The sequence below is a fragment of the Cibotium barometz genome, chromosome 16, assembly GCF_041138505.1.
Source record: "Cibotium barometz isolate CiBa-2024 chromosome 16, ASM4113850v1, whole genome shotgun sequence".
Classification (NCBI taxonomy): domain Eukaryota; kingdom Viridiplantae; phylum Streptophyta; class Polypodiopsida; order Cyatheales; family Cibotiaceae; genus Cibotium; species Cibotium barometz.
Window position 1 is genome coordinate 52,210,414 of NC_141061.1, and position 25,065 is coordinate 52,235,478.

Sequence of the window (25,065 nt, forward strand, 5' to 3'; positions counted from 1 at the left end):
CAATAGCTAAGCTCACACCATGTCTTTTAACATGGTATCAGAGCTCCTTTCCATATGGGAGTGTAATATTTCATGAGTTGATAAATACATCTTTGTGATTGTGGGTAGCATTCTCTATCAACATTGAGTGGTATTCTTTGTGAGTGACTCATTGTTGCATTTGAAGGCTATTTTTTGCTTCAATTGAGTGGCATTTTTGGAGCATTAAGAAAGCCAGCATCCAAATATCTTTGTGAGCTTCTATGTGAACCTTGATTTGTGAAACACTCTTTGTACCTTCTTCTCATTGCATTGATGTGGGTGGCACACACTAGTTTAAGGGAGGGAAGTTTCATAACTTGTGAGGTTATACTATGAGAAGAAATTCTGTGTGAGCTGAGCTTTAGCTCTTTGTGAAGGACCATTCCAAGAAGTAGCAATCTCGTGAGCTATAGCAAGCTTGAAATAGATCTTCAAGGCAGCCAAGAGAGCTCAAATACTCAGTGATTGAGTTCTCTCTATTGTGTGAAAGGAGGAGGTCAAGAAGTTCCCTGCATTTAGGCCAGAAAGGAGGTACTTCAAAGCAAGAAGAATAGAAGAGAGAAGGTAATCTACTCTAGGTTTACATGAAGATATTTGTAAGAAAATGTGCTCTGCTCTGCTAATTTGTGATGAGTTCTCTATGTGAGAAGAGCTTATTATCACTGTGCAAGAAAGCTTAATATCGAGCTAGCCAATAGCTCTATGAGTGCTATGCATTTAGTTTGAAGAGACCAGCTTCCTTGTTGTGTAACAATGAGGTGAAAAGCCCCTTTTGTAATGTCCTCGAGTTATAAAGGACACTCTTGTGTGTGAAAGCCCAGTGTGAGATGTGTTAGTCACAATGCCAAGGTTTTTACACACTAAAACTAAAGCAAAAATTGCACTAGCAAAAGAATCTAAGACCGCCTTCAAGATCAAGGCAAAAGCAAATTATCTAGGGTGGTCTAAGTTTACATGCACACATCTTTAAAGGGAATGTGGGGGAGAGGGAGAGCTTCAAACCCTAGTAAGCAAACACACACACACAAGAGAGAGCAAGACACAAGAGAGAGATGGATAGCTGAATTTTCTTCTATCATCTTCTTCTCTACTCAACAAACATAACAGAAAGATAAGAGTACACACTATACGAGTTAGTACTCAGCTACTACAACATACAAGGGTCGGTCCATAATGTGAACCCGACTAAATGAGCTGGTGCTAACAATGCCAGTCTCTTGTAATCCAAAATGGTTGTCACACAGCCTGTCATCCCACTGGCTGCATATCACTCATAATCTCACCAACCATGCTAGTGGTGTAGATGCGAAAGCTATCACCCAGGTGGGTCATCAATGTCCCCGCTCTGTAGCACTAGTTGAGCTTGATATCTCAATAATCTTCATCTGTTTGGTGAAGGGATCCTTGAGTAAAAGAATTTCTTGGTGAAAATCCGAGCTCCATTGTAAAGTCATGGAGATATAAAGGACTTCCTTGTTTGTGTAACATTGTGTGTGTGAGTGCCAGGTTGAGTACCATAGCAAAGGTGGGAAAAATGTTTGACAAAACCGACAAATTTGATGGCTCCAAGTACCACACTTGGTGCATCAAAATGCAAATGTATCTGATTGAGAAAGACATGTGGGGAGTGGTAAATGGAATTGAGAAAAGACCAAGTCGAGATTCAGATCTTATCTCTAAGTGGACCACTTTAGACTCAAAGGCATTGTCCCTCATCATTTGTGGGCCAGATTCATGAAGTTAGTTCTGCAAAGACTTTGAATGAAGCATGGCTTTGGCTCAAGTCTAATCTTTGGGTAAACAAATGCAATTGCTAGATTCTTCTTAAGGAAGAAGCTTTATAGGATGGAAAAAGATGATAAATAAGTATTGTTGCTCATGTATGATTGACCAACTCAGTGGTGCAAGTGTGACTATTGAGGAGGAGGAGGCCATCTATGTGTTTCTTTCTAGCATGCCTCCTTGCTATGAGTAGTGTGTCCCCATCATAGCCAATCAAAACAATCATACATTAACCTCAGTGACTTATGCCCTCATTCTAGAGGAAACTCACATGGAGGCTTCCAAAGCTTCATCTCCTCCAGTTCTAGTGGAGCATGCCTACTCAGCTCTAACAGTCAAAGAAAAGAAGACCAAGGCTTCTCAAACATGCTACTATCGCAGAAAGAAGGGCCACATCATCAAGGATTGCTACAAGAGGAAGAGGGATGAAGAAGAGAAAGAGAAGGGCAAAGACAAGCAACCAGAGAAGGAGGAGGAAAACTTCTCCAATTCATTGTTCTAGCAATTTGTATGACATCTTATAGCCCGTGGGAAAAATTTGTTATCTTAGTGATATCTTAGTGCTTTCTTATCGTAGTGATAGAGTTGATCCAAGCGCACCCTGCGTGGTATGGATGCTTGATCAAGGGAGTGTGTTAGAAATATGTGATCTAGCATCCATTCTTAGTGTGTTTCCTTAGTGATATTTTAGAGGGGTTTGTTCTAAGGTGGTTAGAAGTCTCAATTACTGGAGTAACTAGGTGTAGGTCTAGTAGTTATCTCCCTTTGGGACATCACCTTTTAGGTGAGTCAGGTGAGAAATCATAGGGAGGTGGAGAGAATCAAGGGCTTTAGGTGCCTCCGTCTCATGAGCCTATAAATTTAGGGGTTAATAATCACACATTAGAGAACTAGAGATAGCTAAGTGGAGATTATAAGGCCCATACTTTATGTACTTGCTTAGTGATCAATATACTAAGTGGTCCTTTATGGAAATACTCTCTCTTTGCTCTCTTCAATGGTATTTGTCTATGTGATGCATTTGTGGTGACCTTGAGTATACTCCATTGCTCATTGGTTACACCTGATTAACATCTAAGTGGTGGCATGTGTTGCTTTAATGGTGTAAGATTGTTTATGTGATGATCTTGTGCATTACTTGATGCATTCAATAACTAAGCTCACACCATGTGTTTTAACAAATGAGGGTCGCGCAATAAGCAATATTCAAAGGTTCTGAATGGGAAGAGTAGTTATGTAAGCAGCACCTACCCTATAGACTTTTGTGCCAAGGGAATCCTTTACATCCTCATGAGAAAATCTCTTACACTCCTAGGATTAAGAGGACTGTGGAAGGCATTGTAAGAACTGGAGAGACCTTTACCTGATGAATAAGGAGATGGAGGTAGAAATGAAATTCAGCGAGGCCACATAGATAATTGAAAATCTGTAATTAAAGAGCCAATTCATAGAAGATCTAAAGGGGGAATGGGAATCAACTACCCCTAATGGATTAGGAGGAACCAACTGAAAAAAAAGGGAAAATCTAGAGAACATCTCTAAACAAAGGAGGATATCAATAGGATGATGATTGATCCTTAGTTCCTCACACATCCATTCCTCTATGGGAACCATTCCAAAGGGAAATACCTCAAACTCTGAAAAGTTACGGAGTAAAGGATTTGTTTTCTTTCTTGCTTCATACTCCTTCTAATGCATGCACCGGTGCAGTGGCATGCACATTGGGTTGATTGGTGTAGCACATGGTAGTACATGGCCTAAACAATTAGGATTACAGAGGTATCTGAGCTGCGACTTTGACTGGTTCTTCATCTCTACACTTTTGAAAGCTCTATCATCATCGACTGGTCTTCCATAGCCCCCACACTCTTGAACTAGCATATTCTGTATCCATTTTTTGAAAGGATGTTCAAGGTATAGCTACATAATTAGGACTTCCAATCTATGCATCCATGGATTGGTTTCCTACAAGGAAGCTTCTTGGCGATTTCGCAGACTACATCATCATAATCCTAGATATGGGGTAGGTGGGAAAGATCTCTCGATATCTCCACTTGTATTCTCTAGTCCACCTCAATAAGTTGGTCAAGTTAAACTATCCAGGTAGAGGGTCATACGTCCATTGTGGTGTGGTTCTTTGATCTACACACCAAGGGGGACCCCTCTTTCTTCATGCAGGTTGCTGGCCTTTATCGGCTGTGGTGTTTCCACAAAAGCATGGTCATGGGGAGATCTGAAAACTCTATCTCCTTAGGCTGACCCTCTTGCTGAGTCATATTGTTTCTTGGAAAGTCTCAATTTCTTTGGGCTACACTTTGATGGTGCCCCCTGAGGGTGGCTCCTTGTCATGTTCTTATGGATCCTTGCTGGTGTCTCTAGCCTCCTTGTTTGCCCCTTCACCTGATACTTCAGAGCTGGAACCACTTGATGGGATTTTCTTGTCCATCTACCTTGCGAGTTCCTCAATGAATTCATAAGCCTCATCTCCCTCCATTATTCTGTCAAAAGTGGGACAAGCCACTGGAAGAGTTGTGAAAAACATTACGTTGGTCACCTTTTGCTCTTCTATTTAGGCCACAATATGATAGCAGAAAATCACCATGTTGATTGGGTTATAAGTGGCAACCAAAATGGGCTTGCTCTCAGGGCTTAGTAGGTAGCCCTCATGTTGGCTAAGCTTTCTTCATGGATCCATGTCTTTGCATGGTCCATCACAACATCATTCATCATGGTGGGATTTGCAAATTGATCAACATTTAAAATGATCTATTTTACATCCGCACTTTGCACATGGGCTCTTCAGGAGATGGCACATCATGCATGATAATTAGACACTATGGAATGGATGCATTGTGTTGGAAAAACATTTGCTCAATGCTCCACCCTTGTGTTGTTTCTACAAGTGATAAGGCCCCCTTTATATGAGGAGTACCATTGTGGTGAGCACCCATTGGTGGATGGTGGCCAAGTGTGGCCATATAATAGTTAAGAGAGACGACTAATGCAAACTTGGCTCTCTTCCAAGTAGGATGCATGGTTGTGCGAGCTATGTGACCGCATTAGTGAGAGTGATGGACAACAAACCAAGGACACAATGTTCTGACGTCACAAGGCCCATTTGTGGGTCTAAAGAGTCTCAAATGGTCATGGGAGATGTATAAAATCCCTATAGAACTTTGCTATAGTCTAATATAGACCCAGTTAGATGATATGCTTGGTTGGTCATTTGGACCAAGTCGTGGATTAGCTGACGTGGCCAGCCTATGTCTATGCTAACCATGGGTACTATATGTAGACTTGTTTTAGTAGCCTTAGTTCATTAGTAAGTTCATTGCATTCAGAGGTTATTTATGTCTCATCTCTGATCTTTGAAATATTGTTCCAAGCTTTTGCGAAAGAGTGTCCATGGTTGACAAGACATGGAACTTATCCTCAAAGTTGTCAGGCTCTAGAAGAGGCTTGCAATGTTCATTTATCTTTACATAGTTGACCAAAGTACAAGATAGTTGTATTAGAATCATTGGCAAAAAGAGCCTCGACCTATAGAATGAGTCTTCCTTATCTTCAGGTTTATCTTCAAGGACTGGTTGCCTTTGGTTTCCCAATCATAATCCAATCTTCCTTCCCTCATATAAGGCATTTTGAGGATCATCGTGTAAGACCCTCTTCTCTGAAAATTTATCACCATGAATGTGTGGTGGAAACTTAGTCTACAGGTCTTGATCTATGCATCTTAGAGGATGCCTAAGGGTTTAGTTATGTTCCTATTGACAATCTTAACAACGAGGCTTGTGCCTATACGGCTTTGATGGGATTCCCCAGGCTTTCCAACAATCCTTGGTGATTATGCTGACACCACCATCCAAGTTTGTGCAGAAGACTGTCAGACCTTTGTACACAAAAGGTAGCATGACATTCATTTCATTGCTTTTAAAATAATGTCTCAACTTGTTCATGGGAGCTTTTGGGACTGCTTGTTGGTTTTGCAGGGAGGGTGCTCAAAGGACACAACTCATCTTCTGCCTCTTTAGGTTTGTTTAAGGTCAATTATGTAGGCCAATTCATCCAATCGAATAAGTCTCCACAACTAGGAATTTTCTAATAAAGGGCTATGAGGCTTGTTATGTCATGTGGACAGTATTCACACTTGCTAGGTTCATACTCACTATGACATGGGCTAGGACCTGCCAATGTGTAAAGGATGTGCACTAATCCTTCCCTAGGTTCATACTCTATGAGGTGGGCTAGGACATGCCAATGTGTAAGGGATATTGTACATTGGTCCTTCCCTAGAAGGCGATACCTCTAAAGAGGACAAAATAAAGTCCTCACCAATCACCTTGAAGAAAACGTTATCATGACTATGACGACATGGAAGGCCAACTTTCACCTTTCCAATTACATTCAGTAATGTGGGGTCTGATTGGAGGCACCAATCTTTTGTAAGGCAGTGCTGAAACATATAAAGCAACCTTACCATGAGCCTAATGGCAAATAACGAAAGTCCAAGGATTTCATATACATATTTGCTTAAGACTAGTAATAATGACTAGACCATTTTTAAGTTTTGTGTAGCCTAGTGTGAACACTAGTCACTTATATATAAGACAATTTTGATAATAAGAAATACGCATTCATTCGCTTACAATAGAATACTTGTAAGCTCCTCTTCTCTACTCTTGCTTGCATGTGTTCTATTGGATTCTTGCATGCTAGATGGTTTGTCTGCTTGAATAGGTTTGCTTATAGATTGCTTCCTCTCATTATCTTCTTCATCCACCTTTTGTGAGAGACAACCACCACAAAGGCCATTCTCTTCTTGTATCCATCTCTTGTATCCATCTAGGCATAGATAATTCTTTCTCCATCTAGGCATACATAATTCTTTCTTCACCCCCATAGCTATGGATCATTCCGGTGTGACTACGGAATCAGGACGCGACAAATGAGCTAGCGCGCACACATTGAGGAGTTGCATTGCGACTCGAAGGCCAGACCCAATGACGCATGATTCGGCAAGCCATGGTCGAAGAACATATTCTTGAAGTTGAGCCAGTCCTCTCTCCATGGCAATAAGCGATGCAAACCCAGATGGAAGCAATGCAGGCTCACTTTTAGAAAGACCTTGGAGACTCACTTTGCAATCCCATCGATACAGACAACCACTCTTAACCTACAAGTTCAAGGGCTTCCATCGATGCAGCAATCAAAGACACCGACAACATACCCTCAGGGGTAGAGATCAATGATTTAAAAGTTATTCATCTTTTACAAGCATGCATCTCAGCAATGAATCCATGCACGGAGACAAGAATATGCGAAATAGGCAAGTATCCTCTGCTTGCCAATAGAACTAGAAATAGTTAGCATGATGATAAAATTCAGATGCATTTAGTCCCAATCTTGGTCCAACAGGAAGATGAATTGGAGGATACACGCCAACAAAATCAGGCACCTTTTCTTTCTTTTAAAAAAATCAGAATTGAAGGGGGGGCTGCTTGCCCCTCTTTCAATTTGAAAATCAGCTCCTTCCTATGCCAACTTCTCCTGTTATGATATCACCATGCAATCACACAAAAGCAACAAACATATAAACACAAACCATCCCCAGAAATAAAACAATGGAAATGGAATCGACAAGTATGTATACTTCCGTCGATCATTATGTCAGTCATTGCATGACAGTTTTCAGCTGCAGCAGATCACCTGCAGCAGATTGATCAGCAGAACTATGAAGTATTTTCCACTGTTTTTAGATGTACTTTAATGAGAGCCTCTCACTTTGAGGGTTCTCGAATATAAGATAAAATAGTGGTTTCACACCAAAAAAAAATAAAAAATGTGTGTACCTGTGTACCTTGCGTGGTGTATGCACATACGTGCAAGCAGGCATGCATGTGTGTGGGCATGGGCGTGGGCTTAGGCCCACTGACATGTGCAAGCAGCCGTAGGCACATGTTCACATGCACCCCTGTGTGTGCTTAGGGAACCTTTGGAGTCAGGGACGGGTCTGGTGTCACAGCATGCTGCCTCCAACAGATGATGACCCAATGCATCTGTGTGCCTGCTTACGGGCATCTGATCCAAGGGGCATCTTGTCCCAATCACTGCATCAATCCTGATTTCAGCAGGCGGTTGTTACCCGAAATTTCCTAAGGCTTCTTCACCTTCCTAGAGAGGGTTCCTCCCTAATCCTCTCCGGTTGTCCCCTCTATAGCCTTTTAAAAAGAGTTTTCTCTGCTGTATGGATGCCCCTCCCCACCCTCGCACCGCGAGGCTCTTAGCCATATATCTCTGAACTGCCTTACCTCAAGGTGAAGAAGACTGAGACATCTGCTCAGAGTACAATCTCACTATAGTTACACGGACAATATTCAGCCACTCATTGTGTCAGTTTTCAACACATGGCTTGCTTCTAGGTTGCCAACAAGATTTTGCCCTTGTGAGTACTTACAAGCCCAAAGGTCCGCAAAGCTCTCAAAGTGGCCTAACAAACCCATTTCTGTGCCACTAGCTGTGGTTGTTGCCTCCAAAACTATGTCTACCGATGGAACAAATCCTTCCCCCTTCACATAACAGCTTGTTCTCTTGAACTTATTCACCACTTTCCACAAGAGACTTTCTTCCCACAATGAACTCATGCACATAATCATCAACTTCAATCCAAGCCACTCCTGGCTTCTTCAAAGCACCTACACACGCTCGCAAGTTTTGTAGTTCATCGACCTCGTGAAACTGATGGGAATCCGCACAGAGGTTTGACAGGAGCATGTAGCCAGAAGCATCATTGTAATCCAGCTGCTTAATTTCATCAAAGCATTGTCCCCCTAGCTCGTTATTTCCGTACAACCTGCAACCTGTGAGCAAAGATAACCACCCCACGAGATTAGGTGTAACCGGCATGGTCTTCAGCAAATCTTCAGCCTCTTTCAAGCGGCCCCCACGGCCAAGAATGTCAATAACACAGTTGTAGTGATCAATTCTAGGTGCCAGACCATGCTCTCCTTTCATTCGCATGAAATGCTGGCAGCCCTCCTCAAGTAGCCCATTATGACTGCAAGCAGAGAGAATGCTGATGAATAGTGAGTCATCTGGCTTCATGCCATGGTTTTGCATGGATTTCAAACACTGAATAACCATCTCCCACTTTCCATGAGAGGCATAGGCAGCAATAGTGGCACTCCATGACACAACATCTCGGTCGGGTAATCCATCGAACACCTTGTGTGCCTCCTCTGGGCCCCCGCATTTAGCATACATGTCAATGAGGGTGTTCCCAACAGCCACATCTGCTTCAAGCTCACTTTTGACTACTTGGTCATGAATCAACCTGCCCTGTTCTATGGCTCCAATATTGCTGCATGCTTTCAAGGAGCACAAGAAGGTAGCCTTCCCTGGCTTCATGCCCTTATCTTGCATTGTCTCAAACAGTTCAAGAGCTGGGAGTCCATGCCCATGTTGGACATAACTCGAGATCAGTGATCCACATGACACGGCATTCAAACTTTGCAGTTTATCAAGAAGAGTGTGTGCCTCCTTGAGGCTCCCACACTTACCATACATATCAACAAGAGCAGTAACCACGACCACATCTCCTTCAAGATCACCATCAACAATTTGTTGGTGTATTAACCTACCCTGCTCTATGCTTCCAGCACTACCACATGCTTTCAACACACATAAAAACAGCACTCTATCTGGCTCGACTCCTGTGTCTTGCATCTTCTTGAACAGCTCAAGAACAGTTATACCATACCCATGCTGGGTATAGCCAGCAAGCAATGCGCCCCAACACACTACATCTGGATTTGGCAAGTTGGCAAACACATTTTGTGCCTCCTTCAAGCTTGCACACCTCGCATACATGTCAATAAGGGCACTCCCAACCACCAAGCATGATTCAAGCCCAGCCTTTATCACAACGCCATGAACTAATCTGCCCTGTCCTATGGCTCTAATGCTCCCATAAGCTTTACAGATACTTATGTATATTGTTTTGTCTGGCTGTATGCCCTCTTGTTGCATTTTCTCAAGAAGAGAAAGAGCCAGATGAATACAGTCACACTCTACATATCCTGCAATCATGGCACCCCAACAAAGCACATTTTTGATCGACAATTCATCAAAAACTTTGCATGCCTCTGATATGTACCCACATTTAGAATACATGTCTATTAGGGTGTTTGCAACAATTGTATCCAGCTCAGCTCCATCATCTCTCAATTGCTTATGTATCAGTTGGCCCTCATCTATAGCTCCCACTCTTCCACATGCTCTTAAGAGAGACACACTTAAAGATTCATCCGGCTTTATACCTTCCTCCTGCATTCTCTTGAAAAGCTCAAGAGCAGGAAGGTCATGCCCATGCTGCACATAACCTGAAATCATCGCACCCCAAGACACCATATTTTGACCAGGCAATCTATTGAAGACTGTGTGTGCCTCTTCTAAACTTCCACCACTAGCATACATGTCAACAAGAGCGCTGCCTACCATGATATCTGAATCAAATCCTTTTCTAAGGATCTGATTGTGTATAAATCTTCCCTTCTCTAAATGCCCTGCATTTCCACAAGGTTTCAAAACCCACAAATAAGTAATTTTGTCTGGCTCTAAACCCTCCTGTTGCATCCAGCCAAAAAGCTTTAGAGCAGAAAGGTTGCATTCATGTTGCACATATCCTGCAATCATTGCTGCCCACGAAACCACATCTCTATTCGGCATTCGATCAAACACATTGCGAGCCTCATCTATGCTCCCACACATGGCATGCATGTCAATAAGAGTATTCCCTATTACTACGTGTCTTTCAAACCCCTCTTTGATGATCTGCTCATGTATCAGCTTGCCCTCCCTTGCAGATCCCATGCTTTGACAAGCTTTTGACAGGCACATATAGATTACTCTGTCTGGTTTTAGTCCCTTCTGTTGCATTTTCTCAAAAAGTTGAAGAGCAGAAATGCTGGGACCATGCTGGGCGTAACCTGCTATCATTGCACCCCATGATTTCAAATCTCTGTGTTTCATTCCATCAAAGACTTTCTGTGCTTCCTGCAAGCTCTTACATTTTGCATACATATTTATGAGGGCACTGTCAACTAAGATTTCTGATTCAAGATAACCCTTAATGGCCAAGTCATGTAAAGACATGCCCTGCCAAAGTGCTCCTAAAGAGCCACATGCCTTCAAAATGCAAGAAACGATCACGTTGTTGGGTTTAAATTTCTCCTGCTGCATGTCCTCAAAAAGTCCGAAAGCACAAAAACTATGCCCATTCTGAACATATCCTCCAATCATTGCTCCCCATGATACCACGCTTCGAATCGGCAACTCGTCGAACACATGACGTGCCTCATCCACACATGCACATTTAGCATACATATCAATCAGAGTGTTGGCAACAACAATATTTGGTTCGAGTCCACTTCTGATGATTTTATCATGTATCAGCATGCCATGAGTCATCACACCCATAGAGCTGCATGCTTTTAAAATGCACAGAAATGTGACTTTGTCAGGCTCTATTGCCGCCCGTTGCATCACGCAATACAACTTCAACGCCTTCTCACATTCTCCAAACTTGATGTGTGCTGCAATGAGTGCATGCCATGTATATACGGTGGGTTTTGAGACCTTGGGAAACACTTGGTTTGCCTCCTGCAAGCTCCCACACAGCGTAAACAGACGGATAAGGTGGTCCCCCCATATAGATAATGAATGAAGGCCATTGCTGGCTATCAAAGATTGCAGGCTTCTGGTATGCGTGAGGTCTTTTTTTCTTGTGCATTCATGTAGAGAGGTGTGTATCTTGTGTAATGATAAACCAAGACCACAATCATGCTCCCCTTGTGCCATGGTATGGACTCGATGATACCTAATGGAGGACTCTGCAAGCTTGTAGCTTGTGTAATGATAAAGGAAGACCACAATCATGCTCCCCCTGTGCCATGGTATGGACTTGCTACCTGATGGAGGACTCTGCAAGATTTTCTTCATTGTGGGTGAAGGGTTGGCGTGCCTTTATGCCCTGTTGAGCCCATGCGATTCTGTATTGCTTGGAAGTGGCAAGACCTTTTCCAGCCACTTTCATCTCGCCGCCCATGCTCGCTCCTGCACCAACGGAAATGCAAAAGCTCGCACGATATTGTGTCTAAAATGCCTCACGAATGCCATTTCTGTGTTGCTGCACAGACTGACGTGTCACTTAACGATTCGGCTCCTTCAGGGCCTCGAGAGTCGAGTTACACAAGGACTCAGAGGGGCATTTAATGAAGTGGGAGACATGGGATCTAAGGTGGGACTGTAGGATGGGCCGGGTCGCTGCACAGTTTGGGCAATGGGCAGCCGGTGCGCACTTCGATTCCCGCCGGAATACAGTGGCGATGGGCCAGGTTTACTTTTTGAGCCAATATTTTTAATCATATACAGTTTTTGAAAGGATAGCTAGCTCAAGTATTGAGTTCAAAACTCATTTTATGCTAGACACTTTTACTTAGAAAATTTTGAAGTCTCCATGCCTACCCCCATGCTCTACACTTTTACTTTGAAAATTTTTAAGTCTCCATGCCTACCCCCTATGCTCGGGTTTTGTGGACTCCACCCACTTTTCGAAAGTAAACCTGGGCACCCCCTGGTTTACTGGTGCTTGGGTTTACTTTCTGACTATGTGGGACGACTCGAACCCATGACCCTCACAATTAGAGCCAAAGGTACTTCCACTAGGCTATAGGCTACATCACGTAAAAAAGGCTCAATAAACAATATATATTTTTGTCTTTTTAGTTTTCCGGTGACCCAAAAGGTCAGAATCACACCCCACCGCCCGTCGCCTTGGGTTACTCAAAAAGTAAACTAGGCCCCCAATCCAATCGGATGGTTGCTTGCGCATCGCAATTTATGCCCCCAGTTTCCCACCGTAGATCCCATGCTCGTATGGTTTAGTGTTGTGAGTGCATCTGCCCGAGCCGCTGTCGTGACGTGGACGGTGTCGCTGGGAAAGTACGAGACTTCTAGCTGTGAGAGTAGGTACCAAACTCCACAAGGAAACTCACACACAAAATTCTCCAAGGAGCATAGGACATATCCATTTTTAATGAATATACATGTGTCAATTCACCTCAATACATCCTTGAATTCAACCTGATGATTGCACAAAAATTGTGTACCAACAAGTGCCTGTCCCTTTCCAAGCATAGATTCACTGGCTCCTTTTTCCAAATCCCTTAAACCATTCACATGTAGGCATATCGTATTCTTTCAAATATTTCCCACATACATGTGACCATTTACATTCCATACATCAAGTGACATCAATACCATCATTCCAAGATGTTTCTTTATCACCTGAAAACCTGTCTTTAAATTCCAACAACTCACAAACAAAAGACAATATATGGCATAACTATAACATGTTCACATGATTCTAAGAAATCCCATGACTTGCATTCCAAATCCATTTGGGTAGAAACAAAGTCAAATTTCTAGAATCCATACTGCATTTTTGATACTTAGATTCCACATAATCTTGATGCTTTGATACCCCAACTCTTCATGACCAAGTTCCTCTTAGTTTACAAACCCTTTAAAGGGTTATATGCCTTATGATTTTCCAAATCGTAGGTATTTAAACAACACAATTTACTAAATCGTGGATTTTGGTAAATAAAAATAAAAATAATAAAAAACATTGCTTATCTGAAAGTGAAAAAAAAGCGAGTTTTTCTTGATTTTCGCTATCTCCCATACGATTGCTTCGCTAATGAAAGTTGTATCACTCTGTAGTACTCAATTAGCTCTTCATTTCTAACTCCAACATAACATGAACAGTCGACGCCAGCTTGGAATTAAAAACTCTGGTCGAAGGTGCCTCTGGTCCTCTTTTTTCTGCAGACCGTGAACTCTGATATGCGCCCCCCCTTCCTTCTCTGGTTTTTCCATACTTTCCCGCAAGGAGTTCGGCGCCCCATCACCTTTTGCAGCTATATATTCGTATTTTCCCGTTTGAAAAACAAGAGCGTCCTCTTTTTTTTTTCATTAATTTCGGATATGCCTTCTTCGTTGCTGCCACGCAAGCTCCCCTTATAATACCTCTTATTAAAGGTATGTGATGCTCCCAACATTGGCATCAAGGCAAGCACTCCAATACAAGGTTGATCATCCAATTGTGTCTCCCGCATCCGATAAAGACTTCGGCACTCTAATGCTCCATTGATCTCCATTGCTCTTGATGCCTCCATGGTTTATAGTGTCATCACATCAACCATGTGATTTTGTAGAATTCCCCAATTGTTCACTCAAATATATCTCCATGTCTTCGTAAATGCATTCCCTTGTGCATTGGCATGCCCTCATGTTTGCACTCCCATAAGAGGTATTCACTGACTCGGCCCATCAATACCATAAAAAAAAGCTACTACACATTATGCACATGGGAAGCCATTAACATCATTAACATATCCCTTTGGCGAACCACTCATACCATCATATATAACTGAATGTTTCCAACTTTTCCATGAGGTCTGAGTAACAGCAGAACCATCACCCACCACACTCATATACAAAAACTCCGAGACCTGACTCAGCCTCAGCTCGTCTTATTGAACCTCATTTACAATATGAACATATGTACATGGCATCATATAATGACTCGTCATAGCACTTAATCCCATGCATCTAGATTTGCATTTGATAGTCTCATATGCATGGTTTCACACCATAGACGTGCCATGGCACGACACCGCGCAAGGTTGATTTTTGACAAGAGTACGTTTTTGCTAGAAAAAATTGAAAGTTGTCCGTCACAATGAAGGGTGCTTTTACAAGCAACCCTTACGATTGATGTACAGCCATCAAAATTTTTTAATACATTTAATATAATATCTAATACATTTATTACAATATTTAATTATAATCTACAGTACTATATAAACTGAACGGCACGTCACACCTTGGGCCAGTAACCTGGAGAGGCTAGCTAAAATCACATGTTGGCCAGTCAGGAGTAGCATGCTAGCAGCTAAGTCCAGTCTCCAGACGCCATCACCAAAATCTTTGTGTAGTGTAGACTGCTCTAATTTCTAGCTGCTCTGCTGTAGGCACCAAACGCCATCGTCAACTTGCTGCATACACGTCAGGCCGATTAGCAGAATCGTAAAGTTGCTTCACTATTTCGCCATAAGCAGAGCTGCACAGGCTAGAGCTCGTTGCAAGCTACAACTCAATTCGCTAGCTTGCTTTAGGCTTTCACCATAGGCAAAACTCATTGTACTCTGCACACGCCATCACCAAATTTGCCAGCTTGCTTTTATCTTCAATACGGTATCGTAGACGCCATTGTTCTAACTCTCACTAGTCAGCTTGCTTTTCTCTTTCTCATTAGCATGCTTGATTCACCATTTTTCATCTCTCACGATTCTAACTTCTCACCAATGTCTAGTGACCACACCGAAGTTGTTGTGCTTGGCCAACTATGAAGCTTAAGGAAGCCAACTAATCGCCAGTCGGTCCCAACTCGTCATCAACGTCTGTTGCGCACCCAGTGTGACCTGTGTCGTGAGTATAGTTTATTTTACACACATATAATAATACCTTTCACTTGTCTTTTCATAATCTCATGTAACTTCCCATTGTGTGACGTGCATTTTCTTTGTCAACCGGTCAGGGGGTTATACATGGGTGTTCCTTCAGTTTGCTGATTGACTGCTCGAACCACTTGGGCTGGGCTTGTAGACATTCGTTCCGTTAGTTTCTCCAAGCTTGGTCCTCTCCCTATGTGCTTGCCTTGAGAGTAAGAGACGGCTTAGTGCTTTGCAAAATTGCATTTGGCATATCTGTAGTGCATGCATCATAAAGAGAAATCTTGTGTCTATACCCTTCCCCTGCAAGCGAACTCCTATGCTTGCTCTCTGCTAGGTTTGTTCTTGGGGTATTTGGACCATCATTACTTCTCTCTCCTGTTGTTATGACACTACCCTAATGTGCTATGTGCACCTCCCACCAACTGAACCAAGAGTCCATTGCCAAAACATTCCTATCCACCATGACATGACCATTGCACTACCATTAACGTATTAATCGTTACTGATGCAGCTTCATGAGTAGGAGCCATGCGCCACTTCTCGCATATTGATTTGTGGTCACCTTCAGATGTTACACACACACACACACACACACACACAACTTTGTTGTATGGGCAACTGTGCTCTGCTCTAAATGAAATAGGTAGGACCTCTTTCTATTTGTTAGGACATTCTTTTTGCCACCATTGAACACATGTCGAACTACATTGCAGTTAGCCTGTGCCTCTCGTCTGCAATGAAACAAAAGAAATCCTCCCTTTCACAACCATAGTTATCCATCACCTCATTGATGCACTCCCAAAATAGACATTGGGCCTCCATATTCTCCTCTTTAATTTCACGTCACAAATTGTTAGAAGATCCTGTGAAAACTCAAATCATTTTTACGATGTAACATTGCTGGCGGCCGGACAGCCACATCCGGTTCAACGTCGTCTGGATGTGAAAGCCAGCAAAATGGCGCACTTTATTACAAAGCCAACGTGCCAGAGTTAGGTGTGTCCACCTACCTTAGGGTCTAAGCATGGTATGGTGGAATACTATATGAGTTATATAGCCAAAATTTATAGCATAGGTTTAGTTGGCACATAACAATTTTAAACTATGTTGTGAAAGAGCTATATAGCAGAGGCTGTTACTATAGGAAGGACTGCCAACTTCCCCACTACTAACAATAACGAGCATAGGATGGCCACTACTAACAATAATGAGTCTACAATCATTTCAAACTCGTTTGGACTATGGTGTATCCTAGGGCGTTATCTTCCTTGTCGCGTATTCCCGCTATGTGTTTGTTCTACTATCTGTGTATTCCCGCTCTATGTGTTCACTGGACAGGTTCTCTTGTTTACCTATTGCACACATGCAATACACACACACACACACACACACACACACACAGTTTGCACGTTGCCAAAATATTGCAGGTCTCTCTCTCTCTCTCTCTCTCTCTCTCTCCTGATTGTGTTCATTCAAGAATACTAATGCATCCAATGCTAAATCGGTGTTTTTTTTGGCATGTGGTGCAGTGAAGGATGGGAAGGTCAGGCTCTTCAATAAAGACACAAGCTTCTTCTGGGAAAGCACAGGGAAGCACATCCATGATCAAGGAAGTTGCCCCACCTTACCACAAAAAATTTTGTCGCTATGCACAGGACTTTCATGAAGATTGGGGTCTTTCCATGGTAGGAGTGGATCCCCACACCTTGTATGGGAAGAATGACATCTCTCATGAAAATTGGAGCTCTGTTTTTTTGTGCTCAAAGCCCCTTCCAGGAAATAGCAAGAAGATTAAATCATATCATGTGAAGCCAGAGTTTGTAGAATGCTTGGTCCATGACATTGGGATGTCTATCAAGAAGGACCATTCAATTACGAGATCGGGCATCAATTTGCAAAAGCATTTGCCCTGGAGAATTCTGAGGCTGCAAAAAGGGTTGAGAGCAAGGAGCAGTACACCATCGCTTGGGCTCCATTTGCAAAGAGGGCAATGAAGAGTAGTGAGGAGAGACACAATCTGGAAAAGAAGCACTTAAAGTGGGAAGAGCAGATGATGATTGTATCTGAGGATGATGCAAAGCAACATACTGTGAAAGGTCCATGTGCACGTCCACATCCGACAATACCCATTCAATTCACCTAGACAAAGCTGAGTGAACTAGTTGAGTTGCACAATGCAACGGTTCAAAGGTTGGGGAATGTGAGATGCTCTATAGAGCAATCAAAGTAGACATTAGAAGATAGAAAAGAGATCTCCATAGGGCGGAGGGTGCTCAGCAAATCAATAGCAGCTATGTTAGTCAGCTTGAGCGGGAGCTTGCACTTGCCATAGATCAAGGTGATCGAGACTGCCTCACAAAGCTCATAGCAAAATTTCAGGCCACACCACAGGATGAAATTGCCAAGCTAGAGATGAAAGTAAATGATGCAAAGGTGTGTGCCTTATAATTTTTTTTTATATTTGTTTGTCTACATTATGTTGCCAGTGTACTATATAGCATTGGTTACCTATTGTGGGTTGTTGCAAGATCAGGGTGTGCAGTTTTATCCAGTTTATGCTGGACTGGGACAATGCTTGGAGAGCAAATTTTGGGGGGCAAGGTACTTAAAATGAGATCAAGCAAATAATAGAAAATACGCTTGTCCTTAAATTAATCCAATATAACTTAAATTTATATAAATTAGTCTAATTAATCAAAATTAATAAAAAATATGATGAAACGATAAACAAATAATCTTTCCATATTTAGAGTGATCCAATTTATTTTTTCATAGATGCAATATTACAAGTACACTAGTCCTTATAGGTTTTAGATGATTCACATCAAAAATGTAATTTTACTAATTAGATTATTAATATTTGCAGGTCTTCTGATAGTCTGGAAGAATTTTAAAAAAGAGATCATTAAAAATCCAACCATTGGATTTGTAATTTTTACTAACCACCACATTCTGCTAATGTCTCAGTATCTACCCACTCTTTTGATCTACAAGATTGAGGATTTTAAGTGGTATCTATTGTGGGTACAAAAAGTGGCGTATATAATAACACTTTAAAGACCTTGAAATATTTAAAGAAAATAGACAAATATCTTAAAATTTTCTCAAAAAATCAAGTTAAGTTCCATATTATGTGAAGATCTAAGGTACAAAGTGGGAATCTCATATGAGTTTATATGTAAAAGATATTAGCATTTTATGGAATCAGTCCAAATTTGGGACAGGGTGTATACATTGACTTTGTACCTAAGAAAATGAGGACTTTTGACTATCTAATGCTTAATCAAATTATGCAACTATATTTCCAACTTTGAATATGATGTTCCAACAAAAGAACTTGAAACGAAATTCCTTCATTTACTAGGAGAGATTAGCCACTAAAGGTAAACAAATGCCTGTTTTTTTACTGTTTACAGGGTGCCTGAGTGGACAAAACTGGGCACCCTGATCTTGCAACCACCCTTGTGTATCAACTTTATTTTGATGTAGCACCAATAATGCTATATAGCACAATTACCATGCTTTCTATAAGAAATTTTTCTTAGATATAACATGGTATGCTTGCTATATAGCATAGTTACCATGCTTTATATAAGAAATTTATCATAGATATATCATGGTATGCTTTCTATATAACATAATTTGTGTGCTATATAGCTAATTTGTCTTAGATGTAGCATGGTATGTTTTCTATGTAGCACAATGAGTATGCTATATAGATCATTTTTCCTAGATATAGCATGGTAGGCTTCCTATATAGCACAATTAGTGTGCTATATAGCTAATTTGTCTTAGATATATCATGGTACATTATCTATACAGCACAATGAATATGTTAAAGATCACTCATGATCCTATTTAGCATAATGAGTATGTTATACAGTACTGATGATGCTATATAGCAATGTGATATATAGTAGAGAATGTGGTATATAGCACAATACATGCTATATCTAAGAAAGATTATGTGTCATAGCAAGGCTCCTTTTTATGTAGCACACCTTGTACTATATAGCACAACACATGCTATATCTAAGAAATATTGTGTTATAGCAAGGCTCCTTTTATGTAGCACACCTTGTGCTATATAGCACAACACATGTTGCTATATGTAAGAAAGATTGTGTCATAGAAAGGCTCCTTTTATATAGCACACCTTGTGTTATATAACATTCAAGAAGCCTCATCAAGGGGGGGATATCTTCTATATAGCTATAGTGAAGCCTCCACCTAAGGACCACCTTATGCTACATAGCATTCAAGAGGTCTCATCAAGGGGAGATATGTGCTATAGTGAAGCCTCCACCTAAGGATGATGATTGCTATATAGTTGTATTATGAAGCATAAACTAAATATTGTCATATAGCTAGATTGTGTTTTGACTGTCCATGATTAATAATGAGATTGAAGTCTTCTTTCTATTATTTGTATTGTAGAATGTAATAGGCAAGCTTTGAGGAGGAACTGACAAAGGAAACTGCCCACACCAGTTTTTGTGCTACCCTAAAGAGGATGGCTGAGACATCAGGGCTGCATGCATTTCGTCCACTCCCACCTACTATAGTTACTAATCCTCTTAATGGAGCTTTTGTGCTGTGCTATATAGCTCGTACTGATTGCTATGTAGTACATGTGAGCTATATAGCACATGCACAGTGCTATTTGTGAATCATTTGTGAATCTTAGATTTATGCATCATTGTACAAATGCTATATAATTGGTGTAGTGCTATATAACTGGTTGAGTGTGTTGTAGAGAGTGTTATATAGTACATGGTTATGCAATAGAACCCTAGGCTTTAATGATGTGTGCTATATTAGGGGTGGTCATTGAACATGTGCTATGTAACTGGTTAACTGTGCTATATAGCTCGTAGTGACTGCTATGTACTTCATGGTCATGCAAAATAGCCTTGGGGCTAGTAGTCAATGTGCTATACAAGTGTTGAGAGCTATTAGTCAATGTGCTCTATGAGTAATTCTTTCAGCTATATAGCCTGTGCACAGTGCTATTTGTGAATCTTAGACTTATACATCAATGATGGACGTGTCTTTTTATTGCTGTTGAAGTCTCCTCATGGATCAACGGGCACTGAAGGGGATGAAGGGCTTGTAGCTTTATCAAGCTCTCTGCGATCTACAGGCTGCTCTAGCTGTGGAGGACCCTTGTTTCGTCCAAAAGCACCGTTTTGGGAGCTCGGGGGGCTCTGACTTTCTACGCCTTTATCTTAATCTTCTTGGGGGGCAAGGGGGCTAGAAAGAGGGGAAGTCCCCGAGCGTAAGGGGGGCACTGCCGGCCCAAGCAGGCGTTTCGAGAAGACAGAGACTGTCTGCTCCTGCCGCCACCGTTGCTCCGTCCCACCCCAAGCCGCCCAGAGCTCATCATCCAAGGACGCGTCCACCATGAAAGCTTGGAACCTCAGGAACCCTAGCATGCTCACAGCGTGAATCTTCACCTTCGACACTCAGCTAGCCAGACTCAAGCCCATAAAAAGTTCAGTTGAGCGACTGCTGTGAAACGCTCGACCACAGGGCGTTTAGAGTTACGCCGCATCATCAGCCAGGAGGCAGAGGAGAGCTGCATCTGTAGCGGGATCTGAACGAGGAACGGGCCACCCGACATACTGACTCCGTCAGGACCCGCCACCCGGAACTCGGATTGTTTCCGCGACACACCTGGAGGCTCATTCTGCGCATTCCGAACTCTGGAAATAGTCGTGCCCCCAAGTCACCCGGACTGCTGCTCCGTAAGGCGACCCGGACGGCCGACTCCGACAACCGGATTGCCGACCCCGCTTCCACCGAGACTGCCATCTCCATGCATGCCACCCGGAATTAGATTCCGCACGCAGGCAGACTTCCGCATTCCCCATCGCCACCCTATCTCCGCATCCGCCACACTTCATCCACACCGACTCGCTGACCTCGACACCACGCTTGATAAACCCAGAGAGCGGATGCAGACTCAGCGTGCCAACCTGGAAGCAGATCACTCTTCTGCGTGATGAACCCAGAAAAATAACCTTTCACTTGTGACCCGGACGACTGAGCCGGATGAAGAGCAGTCCCAACAATCGGATGAACAGCACGCAGCCAGAGTTCAGGTAGCTTGTCGTTCAGTCCAAGCATAGTAGAGGGGTAGAATATAGACTGAGCGGTTGATGTCCTGACGTGGCTCTCGAAGCTCCGGAGGCACTTCCTCTGTCACGGAGTGGTGATCTCGGGTTGCGTTTTGGGCGCGAGTTCCCGCTCGGGACCAGAAAATCCAGTACAAAAGTGAAAAGAGAGAGTACTTGCTGAATATTGCACACAAAGACCTATAGCTCGTCTCGAAGAGGACGACGAGCCGGTTGTTTTGAGTACTAGAACTTCGAAATCGGACTCCGTATGAAGGAGTTATGACCAAAAACGTACAACCGGCAATGAAAAACGGTCACCCAAATACGGGCTTCCAACCCAAAACTTGTATTGATAAAATACCGACACGTGACGAGATTACAATGGGATCACAAGAGTGATGAGAGAAAATAACTTGCGGGTATCCGAGGCACGGGATCCCTTGCCCCCACAAGCCATCTTGTATCTAAACGAAGGTAGGAGAGGTCGGGCTAGGCCACATTACTCCACCTCAAGGTACTCCCATATAGATGCAAAGAATTCGGGGCGTCCAAGCATACCTCGAGAGCACCATGTGAGGCCAGATAGAAATCCTGAAAATCCCACGCCCCCCTTTTGAAGAGCTTGAAGTCCCTTTCAAGCCATTATTCTGGCTGTACAACGGGCACTATGTTATAAAGCTGCAGAACCAATGGACGTGCCATTTGAATCATTTTCCCTTCTGGTACTCATGTGCAATCTGTCATGGGGCGATGTTTCCATTTCACATAGAATTCTGGCGTTCCCCTGTCGGAACCGTGATTTCAATATCAGTTCTGGTTCAAAAGGCGTAACAGCGGGTGTTGCGCCATCTGCAAGCATTGGTACATGGCGACCAAACCTGGTATCGGGGACAAACCTCTTGAGTAGGCTTATATGAAATGCATTATGTATGTGGGCAAATCTATTTTGTGGGTGACTCCATTGTAAGATTTGAGCACTTTGTATGGGCCATAGAAGCGATGATTGAATTTCGGTGTGAGGTTGGCAGGGAGTGCAATGTTTTGGGCACTAACCAGAACCAAGTCTCCCTCATGAAATTCATCATCACGCCTTTTCTTGTTGGCATGTTTTACATGTCTGACTTTGCTTTGTTCTAGATTCTATTGTGCAACCCGCATTCTTTTCTACCATTTCTGCAAAAAGTCCTCTGCATCTGCATCTTCGGCATACACATCTCCGGTGGCAATGGCGAGAGGTGTAATGACTTCTTTACCGGTGGCCAACTCAAACGGCGTGTACCCCCGGTAGCACTGTGCATGGAGTTGTTATAATGGAATTCTAAAATTTCTAGATAGTTCGCCCAATCCTTCTGATCGGCATGAACATAATTGCGAATGTAGTCTTCTATGCCTTGATTGATTCGCTCCGTTTGACCATCTGTTTGTGGGTGATATGCTGAAGACATGCGCAACTGTGTGTCCATTAACTTGAACAGTTCTCTCCACATGTTGCTCATGAATCTGCTGTCCCTATCTGACACAATAGCTGTTGGTAGCCCATGGTATTTGAACACCTGACTAAAATATAGCTTTGCAGTCTGATACGCCGTGAGAGGTGGTTTTGATGGAATGAAGTGTGCCTGCTTCGAAAAATAATCCACTACCACAAATATGGTGTTGTATCCATGGGACTCCGGGAGATCCACAATAAAGTCCATACTGACAATGTCCCACGGCCTTGACGGGACGAGCATGGTTTGCAGTAAACCAGCCGGTTTTGACTCGTTGTGCCTTCATGAGTTGACAAATTGGGCATGTACGAACATATTCGATGACATCCTCAGCCATGCGTGGCTAGAAGAAATGACGTCGAAGCTGCTCGAGCAGCGAGCGCTTCTACCCACCATGCATGGCCAGCGCCGCTTCCCAAAGTAGCATGGCTTTGAGGTCCGGGTCATTATGTACATACACCTTTTGGTGGGCGTAGAATATTCCATCTTTGAATTCAAATAAACCCACGGCTGATGTACCATTGTGCAACTCTGTGGCCATGCGAATGATTGCTGCATCTAACTTTTGAGCATCCCTGATCTTGTCTAACAGTGCCCCATTTGCAACACTCACTGCATTCAACTGTGGCATATGGCTTAGAGCATCTAGCATCAAGTTCTGCTTTCTCGGCTTGTGAATAATGTCTGTCGAATTCTGCGATGAAATCCTGCCATCTGCCTTGTTTTGGTGACAACTTGGGTTGCGTCTGAAAGTACTTGAGAGATATGTTATCTGTAAGAACTTTCATGTGCTTGTCTTGCACCACATAGTGACGCCACTTCCTAAGGCAATGAACCACTGCTTGCATTTCCTTTTCATGTGTGGTCCATCGGCGTTCTACATCGCTGAACTTGCGAGACTCATACGCGACAGGGTGCTCGTCTTGTAATAAAACTCCTCCAAGTGCCCCGTCTGATGCGTTCGTGTGGATCTCAAACTCCTTGTTGAACTCTGGGAGCTTAAGCACCAGGGTACTGCACATTGCGACTTTCATCTTTTCCAAAGCACTCTTTTCTATATCTTTCCACTTAAAAGGCTTGATGCCTTTAGTTATATCAGTGAGTGGGGTGGCGATTTTGCTAAAATCTTTGATAAACTTTCGACAGAATTGTGTGAAACCTACGAACTCGCGAACTTCATGCACAGTTCAGGGTGCATTCCATTTCACCACTGCCTCAATCTTCTTGGGGTCTACTGGATACTGATTGTGCTCCGAAATGCTATATTTTGATGGAGATGTACATGTAGCTCTAGCATCTTCATCAAGACACCTTAATGGGCATCTTGGCTCCCATGGGTGATTGGGGTGTGGTTTTCTCTCTTTTTCTTTTAGTGGTTTATCTTCTTCTGTCATTGTAGCTCATGGAATTGAATCCTGTGTTGATAAGAGTGGTAGTTAATGGGGGTGAGGATCTAGAGATGTTGCATAAGAAGAATTTATGGGTAGGATTGATTAGGCATGAAGCACAGTTATTTGGGTGCAGTGGGGGTGATTAAGATGATCCAAGCGATGGGTCGTACCATTGACTAGACTTGCGCTCACCACCATGGTCCCCCCATCTAGAGATGTAGCTGGATGGTTGTCGATGATGAAGCTTTGTGCGGTGTGTGCGCATAGGACAAAGCCCCGTCTCGAGAATTGTAGGTGTTGTGTATGGGCGAGGGCAAAAGGTTTGCATGTGGTCCTAATCACCTAGATAAATTTTTTGGGTCCTCATGTGGGTGAGGACTTACATGTACTTATTGATCAGCACCCCTAAAGAGGGCTTTGTATTGATTAGCCCATTTGGCTAGATTTGTGAGCTTACTCTTGAGTTTTTCTTTGAGTGGTTGGATAAGCTCTGACATTTGTAGCATTGCCCCTTGGTTTGGTGAAAAAGTCAAGGTGCGGGGTGAAGCTTCGTGGACGAGGCTCCTTTGGTTGAAAGGGCTGGGCAAATGGAGCTTTGGAGTTCCCATGGGTTGCGTGTGGGCAAGTCCATAGGATGTAGTTGATGGGGAGGGGACTTGCTTGTGTGTTGGTTGCTAAACCATTT

The 25,065-nt window shown here is 42.8% G+C and overlaps 1 protein-coding gene across 1 annotated transcript; it reads right to left on the reverse strand.

The window, feature by feature from the left end:
- Positions 1 to 7,427: 7,427 nt before the first annotated feature.
- Positions 7,428 to 12,102, reverse strand: LOC147630733 (pentatricopeptide repeat-containing protein At5g27110-like). Its single transcript, XM_086810714.1, has 2 exons — positions 7,653 to 12,102; positions 7,428 to 7,509 (listed from the first exon to the last, which is right to left on the reverse strand). Exon 1 carries the CDS (start codon positions 11,797 to 11,799, stop codon positions 8,398 to 8,400), a length of 3,402 nt encoding a protein of 1,133 aa, XP_086666840.1. The 5' UTR covers positions 11,800 to 12,102; the 3' UTR covers positions 7,428 to 7,509; positions 7,653 to 8,397.
- Positions 12,103 to 25,065: the final 12,963 nt, after the last annotated feature.